Here is a 26,469-nt window from a genome sequence, read left to right as displayed (position 1 = left end):
CATTGGAGCATCAAGAGCTTAATGTCTAGAAGCACAGCTTGTTCTCCCCCTTCTTCTGCTGGCTTCTGCTGCTGGAGCTGCGCCTGCCTATCTTCCCCAGCTGCTGTTTTGGCTGCTGCTGCTTCTGCTGCTTCGCAGCCACTTAACACCTCCCCCATCTCCCTTAAGGTTATTGTATTGGGTTTTTTTTCTTCCTTCTCTAGTTGTTATCTCTCTTTACACTGTTATACTATAAGAAATACAATTTCATCTTTTCCTGACATTCAAAAAAAATCTGTGTTGTGGTGAGTTTATTTCTCCCTGTGGGAGGGATCTGCCCTAACCCAGGACACTGTATTACCTTTTACCTTGTATATTTCTGTATATAACTGTATATACTGTAAATATCTGCTTGTATATTGTGCTAGCTGTAAAAGAAGGGGGAAGAGTGAAGGGCACCTCTATAAAATTGTTATTGGTTCAATCAAATATATTGAGTCTCTGGGAATTTAAATTAGAACCGAGACAGTGTAGTCTCCAAAATCCCACTGCACCCAAGAAAGATAGAGTGCCCTTCTTATTGGCGGGAACTGCCATGATGGAGACTCTGTTGATCACATCCTGAGGCATTTGACGGCGACCATCCTGCCACTGCACTCCCAGAAACTGAATTTCTCTGGCAGGTCCTTTGACCTTGTCTCTCTTAATGGCAAAACCTGCTTGCAGCAGAATGTCAATGATTTTGTTACCTTTCTCGAAGACTTCCTCAGCAGTTTGGCCCCACACAATGATGTCGTCGATGAACTGTATGTGCTCTGGAGCTTTACCTTTCTCCAGTGCATTGTGGATGACTGAGTGACAGACGGTTGAGCTGTGTTTCCACCCCTGAGGCAAACGGTTGAACTGGTACTGGATTCCTCTCCAGGTGAATGCAAACTGAGGCCTGCACTCCTTTGCTATGGGAATAGAGAAGAAAGCATTAGCAATTGTGATGGTTTGGGCACTAACCCGCCCCCCCACACTTATTGAATTTGCCCCAGCTAACTCAGACGGCCTCTGGGAATATAAATGAAGCTATTTATTTACAAGCAGCAAATATACAAGCAGCTATTTACAGTATATACAGTTATATACAGAAATATACAAAGGATAAACAATACAGAAGCACAACTTCCCTCCCAGAAACCTGAGTCCCCAGGAGGGGCTCTCAAACCACCCCAACACCTCCCCTTGCCCTCTCAACCTTACCCCAGTTCTCAGGAAGAAGAGAGGTGCAGCCAAGAGGTTAGGGAGCAGGGTTAGTGGGAGCAAGGTTTATGAGATGTGACTAGGTCTGAAGGCAAAGGCAGAAAGAAAGACAAAATGGAGAATGTTTTACTTCTTCCTCCCAGAGTTCTCAGTGTGACTGTGAGCGAAGAGACACAACCATGTTTACTTTTTCATTGCCCATTATCTAGTTCTTTTACCAAAACATTCTAGCTTGCTTCAAACTAGCACAGCAATGTCTATGGTAGCATACCATTTAGCCTCCTTCGATTCCAGCTCGTACTGGAGTTCCAGCACGTCCGGCACAGCTGTGCTCATGGGTGGAGTCACCTCGTTGAGGGCACGAAAATCATCTGTCAGTCGCCAGTCTCCGTTCGGTTTACGCACAGGCCAGATGGGACTGTTGAAAGGTGAATGAGCTTTCTCGATGACAGCCTGCCTCTCCAGTTGACAAATCAGCTGATGAATGGGCAACAAAGAGTTAACAGTTAGTTATGTACTGTCTGTGGTGCACAGTTTGAGTAGTAATTGGCAGCTCCAGATCCTCTATGTCATGATGTCCCACAACTGCAGATTCATCTGAACGTTCAGGTCTAATGGACAATTTCCATTTACCATCCTCAATCTCCACAGATGCTGTTCCAAAGCCCATTTGTGGCCCTTAGGGTCTTTGAAACAACCTTGTCTCAAAAAGTCAATTTCCAGAATGCAAGGCGCATCAGGACCAGTTACAATAGTATGTTTCTTCCATTCTTTACCAGTTAAACTTATCTCATCCTACAAATTAGTTAACTCTTGAGATCCACCAGTGATTCCAAAAGTAGATATGGACTCTGTCCCTTTGCAGTTTGATGGCAATAAAGTACACTGAGCACCTGTGTCAACTAAAGCCCTGTACTTCCGAACTTTTGAACTGCCAGGCCACCTAATGAATACATTCCAATAGATTCGGTTTTCTCCACTCTCCCTTTCCTCCTTCTGGCTGGAAGCAGGGCACCCCTAATGCCGAGCATGGCATGTACACAATGATTGGTGGTGTTGTGAGCAAAGCTGTGGATGGATTTCTTGCTGACAGAGGATATGATTTGATAAACATGAGCAACTCATGCTGTGAAGAGTGTCCTCAAGCCCATCTTGGAGGCAGGAACTAAGGCGATGAAAGAAACCCCCATGTCCAGTGACAAGGGGGCAGGATATGCTGGCTGCAGGAGGCTAACCCTACAATTGTTTTCTTTAAGCCTAAACCTAACTGTGCCTTCCACATGTACCAATCTTTATTAAGGTAGCTGAGTATGCCTCTTCTAAGTTCGGCATAAAAGACGCTGTATCACTGCAATAAAGAGAGCAAGATTTTAACCACATTGGTGTCTGCATCGTGACTCTGGCTATGATTTTCACTGACAAGAAACTGCAATTGTTGGAATAATTGCAGTTGCTCTGGGGAGCTGAAGAAGTGACAACTACTTTTCTGACATTGGCAGCAATGCCTCTGTTTCTGCCACTCTGCAGCTCCCTGACTCTCTTTGAAAGAGCTGAAGTAGGTTGGCCATCCCACTTGTTCATGTTCTCACCATATTGGTCACTGTCGTAGTTTTTTAGAGAGAGCTGACAGAGATTAAACTCTCAAATCAAATTGGAGAGAAAATACAGATTTATATTTAGAGAGAGAGAATACAGCAATAGACATTACAAAGCAATTATCATGGCAAACCCCCTTGAAGTTTCCCCCATCCCCAAAAAACTAAATCTACATTCCCCAATGCTCCAATCCTCCCCCCCCCCCCCCCCCCCCCAACGCCGCTGCCATCTGTGCTAGTTTGAAGCAGGGTAGAATGTTTTGGTAAAAGAACTAGATAACGGGCAGTGAAATGAAAACAATTGATGTCAACTTCTCTCACAGTCACGCTGAGAACTCTGGGAAGAAGAAAGACTTTTTCTCCATTTTTGTCTCTCTCTCTTGCTTTTGCCTTAGACCTGGTCACATCTCATTAACCCTGCTCCTACTAACCTTGCTCCCTAACCTCTTGGCTGCACCTCTCTTCTTCCTGAGAACTGGGGTAAGGTTGAGAGGGCCGGGGGGAGGTGTTGGGGTGGTTTGAGAGCCCCTCCTGGGGACTCAGGTTTCTGGGAGGGGAGTTGTGCTTTTGTATTGTTTATCCTTTGTATATTTCTGTATATAATTGTATATAACTGTATATATTGTAAATAGCTGCTTGTAAATTCTGCTAGCTGTAAATAAATTGCTTCATCTATATTCCCAGGGTCCGTCTGAGTTAGCTGGGGCAAATACAAAGTGTGGGAGGGGCGGGGTAACCCCCAAACCATCACATTTTATAATTGGCTTTCCCAACGTGGGGCTAGAGATTTTTGAGCGACTGGAAATTAGCTCTGGGAATTAAGATGAAGCTAATCAAGCAGCTATTGTATTTGGTTGGTGCATTGCTCTGGTCTGGTTTTGTTTTCTTGGCATTTAGTTGGTTAAAAGGTCAAATTGTTGCTTATTTCATTGATCTGGCTTATAATAAGGCTAAAGCTAAGGTTTCAGATATGTTCTGGAGCTGGGGTGATTTTATTCTTGGTTATGCTGGTTTTAATATCTCTGAGAATATTACCAAGGATATTACAGGAGCTCTGGTCAATAATGTGACAATCAATGGAAATTCTGCTTTAAATATGGCTCTAATGAGAGTTATTCAGCCTAAGACAGGAATTCCAACTGTTTGTATAGGCACATGCTCGTGTAAAACTGTTTTTCTTCTCACAATTTTTAATATTTGCCTCATGATTTTAATATTCATATTAATTTTGGCATTATTGGTGAAAAATTCAAAACCAGTTTCTGTAAGAGCTAGGAAAAATTCTGTGTCTCAGAAGCAGTCTCTTTCACAGCAAAACAAGGGAACACAGTTATCGGCTTCCCCCTTGCCAGCCTCTGCCCCTCCTTCTCCAAGTGCTGGGAACACAGCCAGTGTTCCCGCCACTAACATAAACAATAATGATAACGGGCAGAGTTCGGCAGGAGCCCTAGGAGGACAGGCAGGTACCCAAAATCAGAATGTCCCTAGCAAAAATGATAACACCTCAGGGTTGGCAGGCATCCCAGGAGGACAGGCAAATACTACCAATGCTAGTAACGCTAGCCCAGTCAGTCCAAATCCTAATGACACCAGCTCAGCCAATTTGAACCCCCAGCCAGCAGACCAGAACCAAAATCCTCCTGTTAAAAGCAAGGCAGATTTGAACTCACAAGCTCCAGGTCAGACCCCCAGTAATACAAATGCTCCAAGTCAGACCCCCAATAATTCAAATGCTCCAGGTCAGACCCCTAAGGATTCAAACCCTCCAAGTCAGACTCCTAAAGATTCAAATCCTCCAGCAGACACATCCAAGTCTGTTGCTGCTCAGGCCCTTCTGGCACCTGCTAAGGCAAAAGCTAAGACAAAGAGTGGTTCACAGGAGGATGTAAGACAGGGCACCTCTGGTGATCCGCAGCAAGAGGAGGAAGAGGAGGCAGTTAGTCTGCGAGACCTTGTAGATGTGCTGAGACAACAATACTCAAGTGAGAGGAGCTCTGTGAGGTTAGCTGCCAAGAGAGAGGATGGTTCCCATGAGTTTAGGAATGCTATGAGGAAGATTGTGTTAGGCCAGGCACCACCAGAACAACAGGAAGAAGAGGAGGAAGATGATATTCAAGGCTCCAAGGATCCACTCAGAGAGATCAGGGAAGTTAGGAAGGAATACACAAGGGAATCATGTGAGCCAATCTTAAGCTGGCTAGTGAGATGCCGTGGCATTGGTGCTAATGCCCTGCATGGTGCTAATGCCCTGCATGGTTCCAGTGAGTTTAGGAATGCTATGAGGAAGATTGTGTTAGGCCCAGTACCACCAGATCAACAGGTGGAAGAGGAGGTGGAAGATGACATCCAGGGCTCCAAGGATCCACTCAGAGAGGTCAGGGAAGTTAGGAAGGAATACACAAGGGAATCATGTGAGCCAATCCTAAGCTGGCTAGTGAGATGCCGTGGTGTCTTGGGTTCAAATGCAAGTTCCCAGAGACTCTTATAAATTTGGTAGACCCAATGACAATTTATAGAATTTATAGAGTTTATAGAGTGCCCTCCCCTCCTCCCCCTCCTTTCCCCAAAAGACAGGGAGAGAGATAAAAGGTAGGGACACCCCAATAAATCAATCTCACTCGATTTGGAAGTTAAAAAGGAAAAGTTTAACAATAACTTAGAAAAAGGGATTGGAGGTAGGGGAGTTTACAAAGGATAAGGAAGGGAAAACAGCAAAATACAAAAACAGGGATGGATACAACCCGAGTAGTGTGATGGTGTCTCTGCCTCGTGGCTGGTATGCAGTATCAGTGTGTGTGTGTGTTCGTGAACGCAGGTAGGGAGAAAGAGGGTGAAAAGAGAAAGAGACAGGAGAACTCCTGTCTTTTATACCACAGGAAGTGGGGGGAGTGGGCTAACCATCACCTGGAGTGTGGCCCACCCCTGAGGAGGGGCCAAGACCCCTAGGGTCAGGTTCAGGGTCACTCCCCCAGGAGTGTTAACCCTATACACGTGGCATTGGTGCTAATGCCCTGCAGGTAGGAGACAAGTCTGCCAAGCAGCTGGGACCACTCACTAAGGAGAGTGGAGTGGACAAATACCTAGCAAGTCCTCTTGGTAGGGTTAGCATGTGGACACGCCTTTTGTTGGCTGTGGCTATGAGATATCCTTCCCGAGATGATTTGCCATGGGCTGCCAAGAAGTGGAACACCGTTGAGCAGGGAATTAAGCTTCGAAGGAGTTTGCTGTGAAGGAAGTGCTTTATGGAGATCATGGTACTCATCAGCCTGACGATATTCCTTTGGGAACAGGTCTCATGAAGAAGCTGATTAAACTTGCTCCTTCATCCTATGCTAACATCTTGGCCGCACCTCTCTTCTTCCTGAGAACTGGGGTAAAGTTGAGAGGGCCGGGGGAGGTGTTGAGGTGGTTTGAGAGCCCCTCCTGGGGACTCAGGTTTCTGGGAGGGGAGTTGTGCTTTTGTATTGTTTATCCTTTGTATATTTCTGTATATAATTGTATATAACTGTATATATTGTAAATAGCTGCTTGTAAATTCTGCTAGCTGTAAATAAATTGCTTCATCTATATTCCCAGGGTCCGTCTGAGTTACCTGGGGCAAATACAAAGTGTGGGGGGGCGGGTAAGAGCCCAAACCATCACACCCATCCACAAGAAGGGTCGTAAGGAGGAGCCAGAAAACTACACACCTGTGAGCCTGACCTCAGTGCCAGGCAAGGTGATAGAACAGGTCATCTTGGGTGCCATCACAAAGCACCTACAGGATGGCCAAGGGATCAGGCCCAGCCAGCATGGGTTTAGGAAGGGCAGGTCCTGCCTCACCAACCTGATCTCCTTTTCTGATCAGGTTACCCGCCTGGTGAATGTGGGGAAGGCTGTGGATGTAGTCTACTTGGACTTCAGCAAAGCCTTTGACACTGTCTGCCACAAGAAGCTCCTAGCCAAGCTGGCAGCTCATGGTTTGGACAGATTCACTCTGTGCTGGGTCAAGAACTGGCTGGATGGCAGAGCTCAGAGAGTGGTGGTGAATGGTGCCACATCCAGTTGGCAGCCAGTCACTAGTGGTGTTCCCCAAGGATCAGTGCTGGGCCCAGTCCTGTTCAATATCTTTATTGATGACCTGGACGAGGGGATTGAATCCAGCATCAGTAAGTTTGCAGATTACACTAAGCTGGGGGCAGATGTTGATCTGTTGGAAGGTAGGAGAGCCCTGCAGAGGGACCTGGACAGGCTGGATGGGTGGGCAGAGGCCAATGGGATGAGATTTAACAAGGCCAAGTGCAGGATTCTGTACTTTGGCCACAACAACCCCAAGCAGCGCTACAGGCTGGGGACTGAGTCGCTAGAGAGCAGCCAGGAGGAAAGGGACCTGGGGGTACTGATAGATAGTAGGCTGAAGATGAGCCAGCAGTGTGCCCAGGTGGCCAAGAGAGCCAATGGCATCCTGGCCTGCATCAGGAACAGTGTGGCCAGTAGGACAAGGGAGGTTATTCTTCCCCTGTACTCAGCACTGGTCAGGCCACACCTTGAGTACTGTGTCCAGTTCTGGGCCCCTCAATTCAAGAAAGATGTTGAGGTGCTGGAAGGTGTCCAGAGAAGGGCGACAAAGCTGGTGAAGGGCCTGGAACACAAATCCTATGAGGAGAGGCTGTGGGAGCTGGGGTTGTTTAGCCTAGAGAAGAGGACACTCAGGGGTGACCTCATTGCTGTCTACAACTACCTGAAGGGACATTGTATCCAGGTTGGGGGTGGCCTCTTCCCCCCGGCAACCAGCAATAGAACAAGGGGACACAGTCTCAAGGTGTGCTGGTGTAGGTATAGGCTGGATGTTAGGAGGAAGTTCTTCACAGAGAGTGATTTGCCATTGGAATGGGCTGCTCAGGGAGATGGTGGAGGCACCGCCCCTGGAGGTCTTCACGAAAAGACTGGATGAGGCACTTAGTGCTATGGTCTAGTTGACTGGATAGGGCTGGGTGATAGGTTGGACTGGGTGATCTTGGAGGTCTCTTCCAACCTGGTTCATTCTATGATTCTATGAAATTTGAGTGTGATGCCTTTAAGGAGACAGAAAAGAAACCGGGCATCCTTGACTAAAGTGAAAAAGAGCCTGATTAGCAACAGTCCGACTGTAAACATTCCTAGCTCAGAGGGAGAGCAAGGGGGGGGCCGTTGGGAACTGGCTGAAGGAGAGGGGACACGAGTCCCTTGGAGCTTGTACAATCAAGCCTTTGATGTGAGGCCTGAGTGTATTGGGATACAGTAAGTCGCAGCAGCAGTTTATGTGAAGAAGCTCAAAAGGAATTTGTCCTTGAGCCTTCTGATAAGCAACTTCTGTGGGACTGTGTCCAGATTAGGAGGGAAATAGGAGGAACATGCAAATTCCAATCTTTAGATGTACTGCATTGCATGCTGGGTTCGTGCTCACTTTGCTCACCCTTATCAAAAAGTCTCTGCTCTGTAACTTGAAGCCTGATGCTCTCAATAAAACTCGGATTGCCTTGCAAGCTAATTCATATTGAGTCGTCTCTTGGCTTTCCCTTCCCATCTGCAGGGGGCCACCACTGCACCTCCTCCCGGGAAATAACAATAACAAGACACAAAGCCCAGTGTGCTAGTTTGAAGCAGGGTAGAATGTTTTGGTGAGAAAAAGTAGATTATAGGCTGTGAAAGGAAAACAATAGTGATGTCAACTCCCCTCACAGTCTCGCTGAGATGTATGGGAACAAGAAAGAAAAATATTAGATAACACTTTCGCCATTTTCTTCACTCTGCTTCTGACTTCAGATTGAGCTGCAGCTCCCTAACCTCACCTTCCACTAACTTTGCTTCTTAACCTCTTGGCTGAACCTCTATTCTTCCTTAGGACTGGGGTAAGGTTGAGAGGGGCAGGGGGAAGGTGCAGGAGTGGTTGAGAGTCCCTCCTGGGGACTCAGGTTTCTGGGAGGGGAGTTGTGTTTCTGTATTACTTTTACCTTGTATATTTCTGTATATAATTATATATATTGTAAATATCTGCTTGTATATTGTGCTAGCTGTAAATAAATAGCTTCATTTATATTCCCAGAGCCTGGCTGAGTCTAGTGGGGTACTTCTAAAGTGTGGGGGGGTTGGGAACACCCAAACCACCACATATTTTAAATTTGCGCCCAACGTGGGGCAAATTCATTTGAGTGACTGTTAATTAACTCTGGGAATCAGAATGAAGCTAATAAAGCAGCTATTTTACTTGTTGGGGGCTATTGTGTGGCCTGTTTTATGTTTTCTTATGTACAATTGGATCAAAGATCAAATTGGTTATTCCTTGCTTAATGCAGTTTTTAAGAAGGCTAAAGCTAAACTCACAACTATTTTCTGGTCCTGGGGTGATCTCATTCTTGGGTATGCTGGTTTTAATGTCACTGAAAATCTTACCAGTAACATTAGAGGGGTATTTGCCAATAATTTTACAAGCAATCAAAACACTGCCTTATCCAGAGCACTGATGAGGGTGATTCAACCCTGAACTGAGATGCCATACATTTGTTCAGGATGTTGTTTATGTAAAACTGTGATGCTTCTCTCATGTGTTATCCTGGGTCTTATAGTTTTGATTTTCATATTAATTCTGGCATTATGTGTAAAAAATTCAAATGCAGTGCCTTTAAAAAATAGGAAAGTCTCTGTCTCAAAACCAATCGGGGCAGTGTCTCAGGAACAATCTCCTTTCCAGCAAAATTCAGGGGCACAACAAGGAACACTACCTCCTTCACAACAGGGAGCTACTATTACACCTTCCTCTTCAGATTCTGGAAAAACAGCCAATGCTCCTAGCAGTAATGACAACAAACAAGGACTGGCAGGCATCCCAGGAGTACAGGCAAACACTCAAAGTCAGAATGTTCCTAATAACACTGATAATACTAATAATAACAATAATAACATCAGCTCATCCAGATTGAATACCCAACCAGCAGACCAGAACCCTGTTAATTCTAAGGCAGATCTGAACTCACAGACCCCAGGTCAGACCCCCAATGATTCAAACCCTCCAGTAGACACGTCCAAGTCTGTTGCTGTGCAGGCCTTTTTGGCACCTGCTAAGGCGAAAGCCAAGACACAGCTTTTGACAAAGTGTGATTAAAAGGTGTTGCGGAGGGCAGGAATTAATTCGTGGCCGAGTCGGGAATTTATCAAAAATAGTTATTTTTTATTTTCCCAAAAACCCGCCCCCACAACTATATATACAAAGATTAATTTAGTTTGATAAGCAGATTCAGTTGCATGAGAATTAACCTACAAGGATACCATCAATAATCTGACTATATTGGAAGTCAGAAGTTGGAAAAGGCGTCGGCTATTAATTAATAGCGGTTTCTTACTAAATTAAGCTAAGCCAAATAACTCACTCAGGCTGGCTCGTGTGGTCTGTGTTCCTCCTCCAGCAGCTGCAGGTGAATCGTTAAGGGTCGTTAAGGGTCATTAGGTACACAAAGGTGTCAGTAGGAAAGCATATTCCTGAAGGTCTCTGCAGTCCAGCCGAGGGGAGTGTGTGAGCTCAGGCAGACACATACGTCCAGGCACGGGCAAAATCCAAAGCGGGGAACCCCAAAGGCGGGAAGACCCCCAATATTTATAACCTTCGCTAGACAAAGGGCAGAGTTACCACACCTTAGGCGCGAAAGCGCACAGCCAATCCCAGCCTGGCTCCAGCGCGGGAACTCACGGGGCAGTCACCCCCCCCTTCACGGGGCAGTCCTCCCCCCCTTCATGGCTGCAGGGCAGGCGAGGGGGGGGAGGAACCAGGCGGCTTTTCCCCTTTCCCCCCGAAGTCCGTGCAGGAGAGGAATTTAGGGGTACAGGACTCCAGGACATCCCACCCCGGTGGTAATGAGCATCTTTGTCTAGAACTTGAGTGATAGGTGATCCCCCTTCAATTTAGTAACCTATTAATATATATATATAGCTTAGCCTTTTCCAACATTAACAATATATAGCACATTAATCGCCCCAACAATATTTAACAATACTTAACAAGGCTTAACAATAGCCCCAAACAGTATTAAATAAAGCTACACAGTCAATTTGAAGATTGCTCTGTTCCTGGTAGAGCAACCAAGTTCATGGCAGAGCCTTAGATGCTCTGAGTCCATAGCTGGAGGTCACAGTCCATGGGTCCTGATGCCATCATCCACTGGCCACCCTGGTGATATGACTCCATCTCTCGTGTAGCTGGCTCTCCCTTTCCCAGGTGCTGGTCAGGTGGTCAGGAACTGGTCCTCTGCCTCGACCTTAACCTGTAAGGAGACAAAACCTGCCTTGGCCTATAAAGGCCAGGCTTGACAATTAATAATTGGGGACGATCCACCGTGCACTGATCCGGTGGCCTTTCCCATTTACATCTAGGGCTTCCCAGGCATATAAGCCTCTGGGTTTACCCAGTGTCATTGGCACCACCCCTGTATGGGGAAGACCCCCAATAGTTATAACCTTCGCTAGACAAAGGGCAGAGTTACTGCACCTTAGAAGCGAAAGCGCACGGCCAATCCCAGCCTGGCGCCAGCGCGGGAACTCACGGAGCAGTCACCCCCCCCTTCACGGGGCAGTCCTCCCCCCCTTCACGGCTGCAGGGCAGGCAAGGGGGGGGGGAAACCAGGCGGCTTTTCCCCTTTCCCCCCGAAGTCCGGGCAGGAGAGGAATTTAGGGGTACAGGACTCCAGGACAAAAGGAGGATGTAAGAGAGGGGACCTCTGGTGAGCAAGAGGAGGAAGAGGAGGCATTTAGTCTTCGGGACCTGGCGAACATGCTCAGATCCCAATACTCAAATGAGAAGAGCGCTGTGAGGTTGGCTGCCAAGAAAGAGGATGGTTCCAATGAGTTTAAGAGCGCTATGAGGAAGGATCTGTTTCTAGGCCAGGGACAACCAGATCAACAAGAGGAAGAGGAGAAGGATCACATCCAGGACTCCAATGATCCACTCAGAGAGGTCAGGGAAGTTAGAAAGGAATACTCAAGGGAATCAGGTGAGCCAATCCTAAGCTGGCTAGTGAGATGCCATGGCATTGGTGCTAATGCCCTGCAGGTAGGAGACAAGTCTGCCAAGCAACTGGGACCACTCACCAAGGAGAGTGGAGTGGACAAATACCTAGAATGACCTTTTGGTAACGTTAGCTTGTGGACATGCCTGCTATTGGCTGTGGCTATGAGATATCCTTCCCAAGATGATCTACCATGGGCTGCCAAGAAGTGGAACACCATTGAGCAGGGAATTAAGCTTCTGAAGGAGTTTGCTGTGAAGGAAGTGCTTTATGGAGATCATGGCACACATGAGCCTGATGACATTCCTCTTGGAACAGGTCTCATGAAGCTTATTCAGCTTGCTCCTTCCTCCTATGCTAACATCTTGGTCATCAAGTTTCTATCAAGGGGTGATAATGGTAGGTCTTTCACTGTTGGTGAATTCACTGACCAGCTCAGACAGATAGAGGACAGTTTGTCACATTCTGCCATAATCTGTGCCATAAAAACTCTAGGTACAGAGATGAAAGACAGCATTGAGAATGGCATTAAGAATAGCATTGAGAATGGCATTAGAAATAGCATGAAAGAACTGAAGGAGGATCTTAAAACCTCAATTTCCAATCTGGTAAAGGATACCATTCCTGCATCATCGGAATGGGTGCATGTTTCTGCAGTCAGGAACAGACGCCCACCTCCTGCAAGGCAATTCCAGCCCAGGAGGAGACAAATTCCACCCAGACATCAGCAATCACGTGCGTCACTGTGGATAATTCTGCATGACAAATACGGGGAGAACATGAACAAATGGGATGGTCAACCTACTTCAGCTCTTTCAAAGAGAGTCAGGGAACTGCAGAGTGGCAGAAACAGAGGCAGCAATGCCAGAAAAGTAGCTGTCACTTCTTCATCTCCCCACAGCAACTGCAATTATTCCAACAATTGCAATTTCTCTCACAACAACGCCAATCGTGTACACTGTACATGCCATGTTCAGCATTAGGGGTGCCCTGCCTTCAGCCAGGAGGAGGAAAGGGATAGTGGAGAGAACCGAATCTATTGGAATGTATTCATTAGGTGGCCTGGCAGTTCAAAAGTTGGGCAATACAGGGCTTTAGTTGACACAGGAGCTCAGTGTACTTTATTGCCATCCAATTGCAAAGGGACAGAGTCCATATCTATTTTTGGAATCACTGGTGGATCTCAAGAGTTAACTAAGATACAGGCTGAGATCAGTTTAACTGGTAAAGAGTGGAAGACACATACTTATGTAACTGGTCCTGATGCGCCTTGCATTCTGGGAATCGACTTTTTGAGACAATAGCATCTGTAGCGTTTGAGGATGGTAAATTGAAATTGTCCATTAGACCTGAACTTTCAGATGAATCTGCAGTTGTGGGACATCATGACATAGAGGATCTGGAAGTGCCAATTGCTACTCAAACTGTTCACCACAGGCTGTACAGAACTAACCGTGACTCTTTGTTGCCCATTCATCAGCTGATTCGCCAACTGGAGAGTCAGGCTGTCATCGAGAAAGCTCATTCACCTTTCAACATTTCCATCTGGCCTGTGTTCAAGCCTAACGGAGACTGGCAACTGACAGAAGATTTTTGTGCCCTCAACGAGGTGACTCCACCCATGAGCGCAGCTGTGCCGGACATGCTGGAACTCCAGTACGAGATGGAATCGAAGGAGGCTAAATGGTATGCAACCATAGACATTGCTAATGCTTTCTTCTCTATTCCCATAGCAAAGGAGTGCAGGCCTCAGTTTGCATTCACCTGGAGAGGAATCCAGTACCAGTTCAACCGTTTGCCTCAGGGGTGGAGACACAGCTCAACAATCTGTCATTCATCCACAATGCACTGGAGAAAGGTAAAACTCCAGAGCACATCCAGTTCATCTACGACATCATTGTGTGTGGCCAAACTGCTGAGGAAGTCTTCAAGAAAGGTAACAAAATCATTGACATTCTGTTGCAAGCAGGTTTTGCCATCAGGTGAGACAAGGTCAAAGGACCTGCCAGAGAAATTCAGTTTCTGGGAGTGCGGTGGCAGGATGGTCGCCGTTACATTCCTCAGGATGTGATCAACGAAGTCTCCCCTGTGGGAAGCTTTCTCCTGCTACGAGGTATGGAATGTAAACATCAGGCCCTGTGATGGGAAGTGTCCTTGGGTCTTACTGATTCCCAGAGGCCTAGGCTGAGAACAGTGAGCAACCCACGCACAGCTGTCAGGGGGTGGAAGCTGCCGGCCCCTGGGGTGGACACAGCCCCAGGGGGCTGACCCTGGCCAGCCCCCTTGGGTGGTACTCACAGGTTGTTTACCACAGGTAACGTATCTCTGCCTTACACATAACTTGGGGCCAATCTATACTGTCCATTTCTGCCAGCCCCAGGCTGGTTGTGCACACCCCCCTCTGGGGGCTATTTAAGCCATTGTATTGCCTTAATAAATCGTACTGATGCACAGATGCCTAGAAGCTGCTGTCTCGAGTCGTCAGTACCCCGATCTCGCCTCTCGCCAGCCTCTGTACCCCAACAAATGGCGCTCGAACAGGCTAATTGGACCACCGTATCACTGCGGCCCGGCACTGAGGCCTGCATCGTGACCACCGGCAGGCCTCCAGGCCGTGATCGACAGAACTCTAAGCCGGCCCTTGAGCCGCGGGGGCCCCGAGAAGGGGCCGAGACCTCGCTTCACCTCTGTGCATAAGGAGCTGGCAGAACCGTAAAAGATCGGATGCTACTATATCCCCTGCTGAAGAATCGCACTGTTTTTCCTTTTTTTTCTCCTCCTTTTCGCTTAACCCGTTACTAACCACGGGGGACAGTGTCTGCTGATACGGGCGTGCTATAGAGATAGGCGCTTATTGAAGACTGAAACCGCTCATAGATATGGGGGTGCTTTAATAACAGCAGCTGTCGTGACGACGCATGCGACCATACAGATGGGCATGTCCTGGGGGCGGTAATCGTGCATAGTCAGGTCCCCCCCAGAGCAGCTGCCGCCAGAAAGCAGAACCCCCCAACCCCCTCCCCCTCTCGCTTATGGAATCTTGCCGCTTAACGGAGCACCCTTCACCACCACCCTTACTTTCGGTGGAATAGCAACCACGCGGCTGCCGGTAGCCGCCCCCACCACCCCGTGATGGCGATTGCCGATGGTCGTCCGGCGGCAGCAAACTGTGAAAGTTTCTCAGCCTGTAAAATTTTCTCGGGACTGCCGTCCAAAGCGGCTGCTTCCAGCCGCCACTGCCGTGTCCAATCTGCCAGCCGCTACGGCGCTTTCCTTCTGCGTTCGATCATGAGGATGGCAGCTCCCCCACCACCGCGTCCCCGACACAGAAAGAACGAAAAGCAGAAAGAAAAAGTAGAAACGGCAGCAGCGCCCGCGCTTCCTGAGTCTCGCCGCCGGCAGGAAATGCCCCTCCCAAGCTGCGGAGCTCAGCGGAGCCACGTCCCCCCCCCGCCCCCGACAAGCTGCGGAGCTCAGCGGAGCTGCGCACACTCCCCCCCGACAAACTGCAGAGCCCGGCGGAACCCAACCCCCCCCCGTGTCCCCCACCGATCGTGTGTACAAGACAAGAAAACACCAAAGAGACAGACGGACGAACAGAAAGACTCTGGGGGGCCGGGCTTGCAGACCAGCCTGCGGAGATCAGCGAGGAGTCGTCTGGAAGTCCGAGCCGCCCTTTCCCCCCCCCCCCGCGCCCGGCGGCAGAGTTCGGCAGTGTCCCTTTCCTGTATTTAGAGGCTAGTAGTTCTTAAAGCACAATGGACAGATGCAACTCATAGCTAAGAAGTGTGATTAGAACATCGAGATTTCTGAGAACTACAGGCTGAATCCAGAACTGTGGGAGTCTGAGGAGAAATACTGGACAGCTCGGTGCATCCGCAGCTCTACAACATCGGCTGCCACGCTGAACCAACGAAGATGACAGATTTGCACTCTCCAGTGACTGTGATGTTCGTCTGGACTTTTGGGTTTTGAATGTTTGACTCACTGTCGCTTACAGGAATAGCTTTTGGGATTGCTAGCTAAGCTTGGGTTGTTAGTTTGCCAGACTATTGCCACTAGCAAAAAGGTTCTTAACAGATGCATTCTCTTAACTTTAGCATTGTTGACCTGCACAAAAAAAAAAAAAGTGGTGTAGTTCAGATAATGTAGTCAAATATGCCATCATAATACATTAAAGATGAGTTCGGTGTCTGTGTTTTCTCCCTGGGCTTCTGCTGCTCTGCTTGGATCTGTGTAACCCGATTAATCATTCTGCTGCTAATCCCCCATGCCGATCCTCCCAGCTCACCTTGCATGAAAGGCAGACTCTGGGACAAGAGTGGGGGGGTGGAAAGAAGGTGGAAGGGTGGTTGGAAGCCCCTCCTGGGGACTCTGATTTCTGGGAGGGATACTGTGTTTCTGTATTACTTTTAACTTGTATATTTCTGTATATAGCTGTATATATTTGTAATATATTGTAAATATCTGCTTGTATATTGCGCTAAGCTGTGAATATAAAGCTTCATTCCTTAAGTTCCATCTAGTTGAGTCTAGTCTGGGTGAATTCATTGTGTGTGGGGTCAGGTAACTCCCAAACCATCACATGAGTAATGCCATTCTTCAACAGATTTTTGAGGAACAGAACATTTCCTTCCTGGTCTTGGTGTTCCTATTGCTTATCATCATAATGCACCAAAGTTGCAATTTGGCATTTAAGATCTGTGAACTATCTGTACACAGTTCAGTAACAGACACCATGAAGATGGCAGAATCGAGTTTCAAAAAACTTATTTTAATCAAAACAAAAAAAATTGTTGATCATTAACAAGTTTATAAAACAGTGATTTAGTTACATAAATAAATTGATATCAGTGTATCAAATCTTATTTACTTTCAACTTCATGAACAGGTTTACATGAGTGATGAAGTACAACCTTTTTACCTATTAAAATAAATAAAATGGAGAGCATGAAATAGTATTTCTAAACAAAAATGCCAACAAACATACCTCTAGCATATTCTCTAATGAAGGGAACAAGAGACACTGAACAACTTTTGCAGCAAATATAAAAACTGCTTTAAAAAGCACAAGGATACAGAACCATTGGCTAAAGACACTATACTGTAACCAAAGTTGGTATTTAATATAATGAACAGTTTGGTAGTTAGATCTCCAGTTTAGTTGTTTTAAAGCACTAAGACAAGGCAAGATAGAAGGCTGTTTTTATTTAAGTAGTTCTAGAGAAAATAAAATATATTAAAAAAAGAGTGGAAGAGTAGAACAGTCATACCTACACAACTTTCCGTCCTGCACAAAGTCAAAATACCAATTCAGAATATATATTATATATGTATTTGTGCACAAAGGTCAGCTTATTGTTAGCTCACTGAAAAGGCATAATGTATCATTTCAATAATTTTGTGTTTTGTGTCAAAAAGGATATTTCTTTAGGTTTCCTAGGCTAGGAGACACAAACCTCAATCCTGGCATTCTTAATGCCAAGGATTCTTGCTCTAGCTGTGTATTTTTTGTTGTCCCTTTTTACTATAGTGCCTGTTACAAGCATGTGTGTATACATATATATGCATACGCAGGTTGTATAAATATATATATATATATATATTTATATAAATTTTCCCCAGTGGTATCAGTTCAACCATGCAATCCATAAGGTGGTTCTGCATAGATGCCCAGCATATAGTTCACCACCTGAGCCAAACGTGAAGCAAGGCGCACTTTAGTCCTTCAGATAGGTTTTCTTTTTTGTTTAAAACCAAGATATTGCAGCTTCAAGTATTTTGCATGACATATATATTTTTTATAAATTAATGTTATATTTTTTCAATATTCAGACATATACTATAATATATATATACAGTACAATAAATGCTCTCATTCTTTTATTTTTTTTAATAAATCCCTGAGAATGTATGTTGACAGTTGCTAAGTTTCCACACATGCATTGTGTGCCATGCTTCTGGATGAACAGTACTGCAAAGCCACATGTTCATCCTTTTAACTGTATTTAATTTGTTGGCTTGTTTAAAGATGCCAAAATGTAAGGATGAGTTACAAAGGAGTAAAGCTGAATCCATTTGAGGTACTTCTCACAGGATAGAGGTGTTTTGTTTGTTTTTTAAAGCCATTGCAATATGTTTGTTTTTGAAGATGTGAAAATACAGAAAGGAGAGTGATGTGGGGTTTTGCCACTTGACAACATATACTCAGTGTAAATCAAAACTTTTTTAACCTCTCATACAAAACAGAAAAAAAGGAAAAAAAACAAACACACAAACTTTCACAACATGACAGTTTAGTTTGCAAACTCAATACAACTATACACATATAATACCAATGTGGCTCTATTCAAAAGGATACAAAGGCAGGGTCAAGTAAAAACAAAGCCCTCCATCTCCCTTCATGCATTTTTGTCAACCAAATCGCTCACGAACCAACATCATCAGTTTCTTTTTGCCTTTGTAGATTTGTTTTAGGTTGTCAATAAATTGTGTAAACTGGATGTGTCCATCATGAGCCATTAAGAAGGTTTCTCGGGCCTTGCTGAGGAACTCTATAAACTCACTATAGTGTCGTGGACTGATGTGAGTGAGACGTGAATGAGTTGTATTAATATAGGCTCCAATTGTGGCATCCAAGAGTTGTCTTAAAGGAGCTTTGTCCAGTGACATGAGCTTACCAGAGTTCCTCCTTCCTCCATGAAGTCCCACCATGCCAGGGGTGGTCAAAGTACACCTTCGTAAAACATCTGATAGTACTGTTGCACATTTGACACTTTTGACTATAAGAGGTATTATAGCTGCTAGCTCATTTTTCCCAAGGGAGTGGCTGAGTGCACATGCCCACAGAACATCATTAATGGCAGGGTGTGTGTCCTGATTGTAACTCAGGTTGAGATGCATCATAGCCAAAGTGGCCAGTTTGTAGGCCCGCATGGGGTAACCACGATGCTCCATGTATCGTGCTATTGTAAAAAGCTGTGAGTAGCTCATGCTGGTTGTAGCAGCATCTAGAACAATTTGGTAAGCAGTCTCAAAAGCTATGTGATCCTTTTCACATAAGGTCAATGCAGAGAGGGCACAGTTCTGAGGATCCTTCATGGCACACTGTAGAGCAAGTGTCCTAGCACTGCTGGCCAACTTCTCCTGCTGATGGCAGTCCAGATGCAGACGGACAATGGTGCTGTTGGACATCACTGTTGTAGCAACAATACTAGTGGCTTCTGTTGGAGTGAAAAGTGTAAACCAGTTTTGCATGATACTATCCAGTGCATAAACACCTGGGGAGACAAAGAAAGGATTAGCCACAACTGATAAAACCTAGCAAATGCAAATGTTCAGCAAAAAATTACATTTTCAAAGTCTAAGAGGTTGCCAGTTGTCAGTACATCCAACACCTGCCTCAGCAGGAAGGGCTAAACCAGATAACATGGCTGGAAACAGACATTAAAACAAATGATAATGTGCAAAATATAGCAATCACCGAAAAGCAGATCATAACAAAAAAAGCCTGAAAGATAAGCTTTAATCTTCTGTTGTGATAACTGAGATATTTTACTCATCTAAGACAATTTAGATAAGTTCTAGCTTATGTAGTCTCACCACATCACCCAAAAGCAGCCCTCAAACAGAACACTTAAAAGGCAATTTTACCTACTTTTCTCAATATGCATCTCAAGGAACAGCATGTGTGCAAAAGAATATGAAAGCATGCTGAATGTCTCATTTAATAAAATATCATGGCATTCAATACTAAGCACACATTAAAAAAAACCCGATGAAAACCTAATCTTCATCTGAATAGCAAGACACTTATTAGGGAAATACTTTGAGCAATATGCAATACTCAATATTATCTAAAATAAATATTTTCCATAGTATCATTTATTTCATGGCATGTGCATGTGGTGGACAGGGAAGACGGGGGAAACAGTGACTAATGGGTTCCATAAACTGAATTTTATAGTCAGCTAGTTGGCTAATCTCTGTAGCCAAATGGAGCCATCAGACTGAGGCAATTGATAAATATAGAATGGGCTGCCCAGGGAGGTGGTGGAGGCACCGTCCCTGGAGGTCTTCAAGAAAAGGCTGGATGAGGCACTTAGTGGCATGGTCTAGTTGACTGGATAGGGCTGGGTGATAGGTTGGACTGGATGATCTTGGAGGTCTCTTCCAACCTGGTTGATTCTATGATTCTATGATAAGCAAAGTTTTAAACAACATGCTCTGTCTCAACTCATTTTGCCTTGCTTTGCCTTGCCATGCTGCCATGTTTCAGGCCAGCTTTACCGTGTAACAACAACACTTGGAAACTTTGTCATATCTCAGTTTAACAGGGAGAGGCATTAAGTGCCTTCATGAAGTAGGCACAAATCATTGCCAAAAGCTGCCCAAAGCTTAGCATGAACTGGAAGTGATAAACTGCTCCTAACTGGAGAGCTCACTTATAGAGAGACCTCACTGCAGCCTACATGGTGAGAGAGAGCAGGTTATTGCCACCTGTAAGACATCGTGTCTGCCTGCACACGTGCAAACCTCCATGCCAAGTCCAGAACCTTGGAAAGGAAACTGTCTGCCTGTGATGGTTTCGGTGTTCCCCACCCCCCCACACTTTGGAAAATCACCCAGACTAGACTCAGTGGTTCTGGAAATTGAATGAAGCTTTATATTTACAGCTTAGCACAATATGCAAGCAGATATTTACAGTATATACAGTTATATACAGAAATACACAAGGTAAAAAGGTAATACAGAAACACAACTCCCCTCCCAGAAACCGGAGTCCCCAGGAGGGGCTCTCAACCACCCTTTCACTTTCCTCCCACTCCTCTACCTTACCCCAGATCTTGCCTTATGTTTAAGGTATCTTTGAGGGTCAGCCAGGGGGGTTAGGAAGCAGGTGGATTAGTCACACAGATGGCAGGTTAGGTTAGAGAGAAAGAGTTCAGCCCAAAGCCCAGAGAGCAACTGCGTTATCTATGTTTGTGTTCTTGTTCTTATACATCTCAGCAAGCCTATGAGTGAAGTAGACATCACCATTGTTTCCTTTTCACAGCCTGTAATCTAACTCTTCTCACTAAAACATTTTAGCTAGCTTCAAACTAGCACACTGCCCAAGAAGTCATAGAGATCAAGTCAGAAGATTATGCAAGCCCAAACACCTTCCCAAAGTCCTGGGGAAACTCCAAATCCTCCAACAGGTACCATACCACCAACAGCAACCCCTCCAAATGTTTTGGGTACTGTCTGGAACTATAATGCAGCCCAAGAAATCCTAAGATACCATTTTGTGAGTAAATATTCTAAAAAGCCTCTTTGTCATTGAAGTTTTTGCTTTGCTTTGGTTCTGTTCTGCTTCAGCAGAAAGGAGCCTCTCAAGTTCCCCTAGAGGGCAAGCAGCATATTGACCACAAGAATCTCTTTCCATAAACTCAAGTTAATATTTGCATTTATGGTTTTGCCTAACTGTTTACATTGCCTGTCCCTGTATAAATACTCACAACTGTTTTTTTGAATCTTATAAATAAGGTTTTGGTGATATTTAAAATTAATAAATATTGTTCATAGTTTATTAATATTTTCACCAGGTTATTAATTTAAAATGAATAATGTAATTCATAGTATTAGCACAACATTACAGTGCCATGAGCACTGTAATGTGGAAATTTTGTGAAATTTTACAGAAATTGGGATATGTAATTACAGGCTTAGGCTTAGAATAGGCAGCTAAGAACTGCTGAAATCCAAAACGTGTTTTTGAAAAGCTAGCATAGAAGGCTAGTGAACCCAGCAGTGTCCATGCTGTGCTCCTTGCAGCTTGTGTTGTGCAGATGCTAAACGAATTTTAAAATTCTGACAAAAAGATTTTTCATTTGGAAAGAGAATTAGAAACAGAACCAGAGGCTTTGATTTAATTGCACTGCATGTCAAACAGGAGTATGATTCATCTTAGGATAACACCATAAGGGAGATGTGTCTCCCTGGGATGGGGAAGTAGTGCAGGAAGTGGTGGGGTTGTATCACTTGTGGGGGAGGGGGACTTGTGTGGCCGGATTCTATTGAGTGTATGCCAGGGGTCAGAGTTGGGAGGACACACGGAGGAGGACATCGGTTTTCATCTCCAACGACCACCAGAGAAACCCAAGGAACTGCCAACAGCCCAGATAACACAGGCGCAGGGGAAACCTCTGACCCAGCAAGAATGTCAAGAATTCCTTCACATAATTGCAACAAACTTGATACATATGCATAAGCTGAAGGTATAAATAAGAGAGGCTGTTGTGTATTCATTGCATGAGTTGGTGTATAGGGTTAACACTCCTGGGGGAGTGACCCTGAACCTGACCCTAGGGGTCTTGGCCCCTCCTCAGGGGTGGGCCACACTCCAGGTGATGGTTAGCCCACTCCCCCCACTTCCTGCGGTATAAAAGAGGAGCACTTCCTGCTCCTCGCTCTCTTGCTCTTTCTCTCTGCGTTCATGATCACACACACGCTGATACTGCATACCAGCACAACACGTGGCAGCCACGAGGCAGAGACACCATCACACTACTCGGGTTGTATCCATCCCTGTTTGTATTTTGCTGTTTTCCCTTCCTTATCCTTTGTAAACTCCCCTACCTCCAATCCCTTTTTCTAAGTTATTGTTAAACTTTTCCTTTTTAACTTCCAAATCGAGTGAGATTGATTTATTTGGGTGTCCCTACCTTTATCTCTCTCCCTGTCTTTTGGGGAAAGGAGGGGGAAGAGGGGAGGGCACTCTATAAATTCTAAAAATTGTCATTGGGTCTACCAAATTTATAAGAGTCTCTGGGAACCTGCCTTTGAACCCAAGACAATTTATTTGGCGTCTCAACGTGGGGCTAGGTAGAAAGAATTATTTCAGAGAAGATTTGGAAGTTAAAAAATGGATATTCTGAAAGTCTTAATCATTAACGCTTTTGCATGGCTGTTGTGGGGCTGGCTGTTAAAGTTTATAAGTTACCATGTCTTCTGGATTGTCATTGATATGCTCTGGGAATATTCTAAGCATTTGCCTGTCCGAGTCTATGCCTATTTCCTGAATTCTGTTAGTAATATCACTGTGTTTAGAAATGTTTCTGGAACATGGAATCAATCTGAGTATATGCATTGGAGCACAGAAGCTCCAGATATTTTGGGCGAGAAATGGTACTGGATAGCTGTTATTTCACTGTGTGTAAATGTGGGTTTGGGAATGAACAAGGTAGCTGTGAACTTAGACACGTGGAAGTATCGGGTGGGCGCCGCCATTAGGATGCTTAGGGGGAGGGGTGGCCCTCACTGCCCGAGCTGCAGCTGCGGGGGTTGGGCGACAGGGCAGACCGCCCCTAGCGCGGCTCCGCCCCGAACTCCGCCTCTGGTCCCTCCCAGGGCAGCCCCCCGGACCCTGCCCCCTCAGCCCAGCCCCCTTCACCTGGCGCCAATTACCACGCGGCCAGCAAGATCAAACCCAAACCCTCCCGCAGATACCGATCCAGGGCAAGGGACCTCTTCGGGAACCAGCACCCCCCAGCAACAGCAACCAGCTGGAAATGGACCTGATAATGGAGTGATCCTTATCAGCTCCACGCCCAGAAAGGAAATCAGGCACATAAGGCAGGAGTATGCAAGGGCAAACGGACAGTCCCTTTTAGCCTGGCTATTGAAATGCTGGGATGCAGGAGCAGAAACCGTGGACCTAGATCAGAGGGAGGCAAAGCAGCTGGGATCCTTGTCGAGGGATGGAGGTGTGGATAAGGAGCTGGGAAGGCTCGATGGTACCCACTCACTTTGGGCCAGGCTTCTGATAGCTGTGAGGTACAGGTACCCGACTAAGGATGACATGATTTTCCATCCCCTTAAATGGACAGATATGGAACAGGGGATCTCATACCTGAGGCAAATGGCGGTTCAAGAGATAATTTATGGAGCCGACCAGATGCCCTCGGACCCTGATGATGTCCGCATGAAGCCAGCCCTCTTAAAGAAACTGACTCAGTGTGCCCCTTCCACATATGCCCCCACATTGGGAGCACTGCTGCTGGGCAGAGACCCCAACAACCTTCCCACAATCAGGGAGTTTGTGAATGACCTAAGACAGTTTGAAGACAGTTTGTCGAGGTGTCGTGGAAGGGATCAGAGCCCTTTTGCCTTATTGCAGAATTTTCATTCGTACACAAAATTGTGGCTCAGAGGCCTTCCATCGAAAAAGTCAAAACAATATTTCCTATCTGCTTGCACTGACGCAGCTGCTGTACCAGCAGGCGTACAGGCCTTGAGAGAATCTCTCTCTCAGGGAAGCAAAGACATAAACATGGCTATGTTTTGGAAAAAGGGTTCGAATTCTCAGACACGGTGACCACTCGACAAACATCTGCTGGGGGCTGACCCCTGGGTGGTTCCATAAGTTGTTTTTGGTAAGAATTAGCCAATTGTATAGGTTGATTACAACTTTGTACCAATCTGTAAAGTTAACGTGAGTCTGACTGAGTTGGTTGAACACACCTCTTCTGAAAATACTATAAAAAAATGTACCCACTTGCACCTCTGGCTCCTTACCTTAACTGGCCCCTCGCTCTCTACCATGTGCCTCTTTTGCTCGATACCCTGATCGCTGATCACACACGCACACACACGCGGCATTCGCATCGCAAGCAACCAGCTCAAGACTGCACCGTTCCGGACAAGGGCCCGATCCTTACGAGCCCCGGGAGTCAGCATGCAGCTCGACCGGACCCGTGGAGCCTCGGACAACGTGCCTTAAAATCCATTAAGACTTTGAAACTTCTCTGAACTGCATTTGGGACAGTGAGTAATTGATAAACTTCTATTTGAAACTGAATAACTTCTCAAGACTTCAATGAACTCTCTCATATCATAAACTCTCTTCATTTTAGTCATTCTGTATATTAAATCTCAACTATGAACCAAGAATCTACGCGGGATAATTACAAATAAGTTTGGGGAAGGGGATTTCTAGTGTATAATATTAAATTACTTATACCTTTTTACAAAACATCGGCCTCGCATATCGTTACTTCAAACCTCTCCTCCCCCCAAACAAACTTTCCCGTCCGAGACACGAGGAAAACCTTAATTGCCACTGTAGAGACCCTCACCCAAGAAATGAACGAGCTAAAAGCCTCTTTCTCTGAAATGCAGAAGGCAGAGGATGACTGCTCTTCACCTTCAGAATGGGTGCAAGTCTCAGCTGTAAGGAACACACGCCGCCGTGCTCCTCCTCCTCCCCGCAGGAGACCAGCCCAGAGCAGACAGGGTACACACAGGGGGTCACTCTGGAGAACACTGTGTGACCATGGGGAAAACATGGACAGATGGCATGGCCAGCCCACCTCAGCTCTATCGGCCAGGGTAAGGGAACTGCAGGGGACAAACACGGGGAATAACTCCTCCAGAAGAGGCGTTGCCCCAGTGTCCCGCAGGCAGCCCTCTCGCTCAAGGGGTGGTGAAGCCAGTAACTCAGGTCCATGTGCCTCATGCGGTCACACTGCTCAGCATTAGAGGTGCCCTGTCTCCAGCCAGGCGGAGGCCAGGGATAACAGAGTATATTGGGACGTGTTTGTGAAATGGCCTGGCACTTCTGAAGCCGAGAAGTACAGAGCATTGGTAGACACCGGTGCCCAATGCACTCTGATCCCCTCCAGCCACAGGGGGACAGATACTGTTACAATTGCAGGAGTCACAGGGGGGTCTCAGGAGTTGACTGTGCTGCAGGCTGAGATAAGCCTCACTGGGAATGTGTGGGAGAAGCACTCCATAGTAACTGGCCCTGATGCACCTTGCATCCTGGGGATCGACTTTCTCCGGGAAGGGTACTTTAAAGATCCGAAGGGGAACAAGTGGGCTTTTGGCATAGCAGCTGTAGAGACTGCAGACAAAGAGCAGCTGTCTATCATGCCTGGCTTGTCAGATGACCCTTCCGTGGTTGGTACCCACAAGGTGGAAGATGTCAAGTTACCTATTGCTTCTCGTGTAGTTCATCGCAGGCAATATCGCACCAACAGAGACTCCCTGCTACCCATACAGCAGCTGATTCGCCGCCTGGAGCAGCAGCTTGTCATCAGCAAGAGCCACTCGCCCTTCAACAGCCCGATATGGCCAGTGCGAAAGGAGACGGGGGAGTGGAGACTCACGGTGGATTTCCGAGGCCTGAACGAAGTGACTCCTCCAATCAGCGCAGCCGTGCCTGATATGTTGGAGCTGCAGTATGAACTGGAAACGAAGGAGGCCAAATGGTATGCCACAATTGACATTGCTAATGCCTTCTTCTCCATCCCCATTGCAGAAGAATGTAGGCCACAGTTTGCCTTCACCTGGAGAGGAGTCCAGTACCACTGGAACAGACTGCCTCAAGGGTGGAAGCACAGCCCTACAATCTGCCACAGCGTCATCCAGACTGCACTGGAGAAGGGTGGAGCTCCAGAACATCTGCAGTACATCGATGACAACATTGTATGGGGTGAGACAGCAGAGGAGGTCTTCCAGAAGGGTGAGAAGATCATTAATATCCTGTTGGATGCAGGTTTTGCCATTAAGAGAAGCAAAGTGAAAGGGCCTGCCAGAGAGATCCAGTTCCTGGGAGTTCGATGGCAGGATGGCCGACGCCACATCCC

At 46.2% G+C, this 26,469-nt stretch overlaps 1 protein-coding gene across 2 annotated transcripts in view; it reads right to left on the bottom strand.

The window, feature by feature from the left end:
• Positions 1-16,661: 16,661 nt before the first annotated feature.
• LOC135173779 (zinc finger SWIM domain-containing protein 6-like) overlaps positions 16,662-26,469 on the bottom strand; it is a 474,519-nt gene continuing 464,711 nt past the window's right edge. For both annotated transcript variants that reach the window (XM_064140924.1, XM_064140926.1), the window contains exon 14: positions 16,662-19,116. In XM_064140924.1, coding sequence (XP_063996994.1) covers positions 18,251-19,116 — 866 coding nt within the window. In that variant the 3' untranslated portion in view covers positions 16,662-18,250. The remainder of the gene's footprint in view (positions 19,117-26,469) is intronic.

The sequence above is a fragment of the Pogoniulus pusillus genome (assembly GCF_015220805.1).
Source record: "Pogoniulus pusillus isolate bPogPus1 chromosome W unlocalized genomic scaffold, bPogPus1.pri SUPER_W_unloc_1, whole genome shotgun sequence".
Classification (NCBI taxonomy): domain Eukaryota; kingdom Metazoa; phylum Chordata; class Aves; order Piciformes; family Lybiidae; genus Pogoniulus; species Pogoniulus pusillus.
Note: the sequence above shows the minus strand (reverse complement) of the source record. Positions and strands in the feature narration are given on the sequence as shown.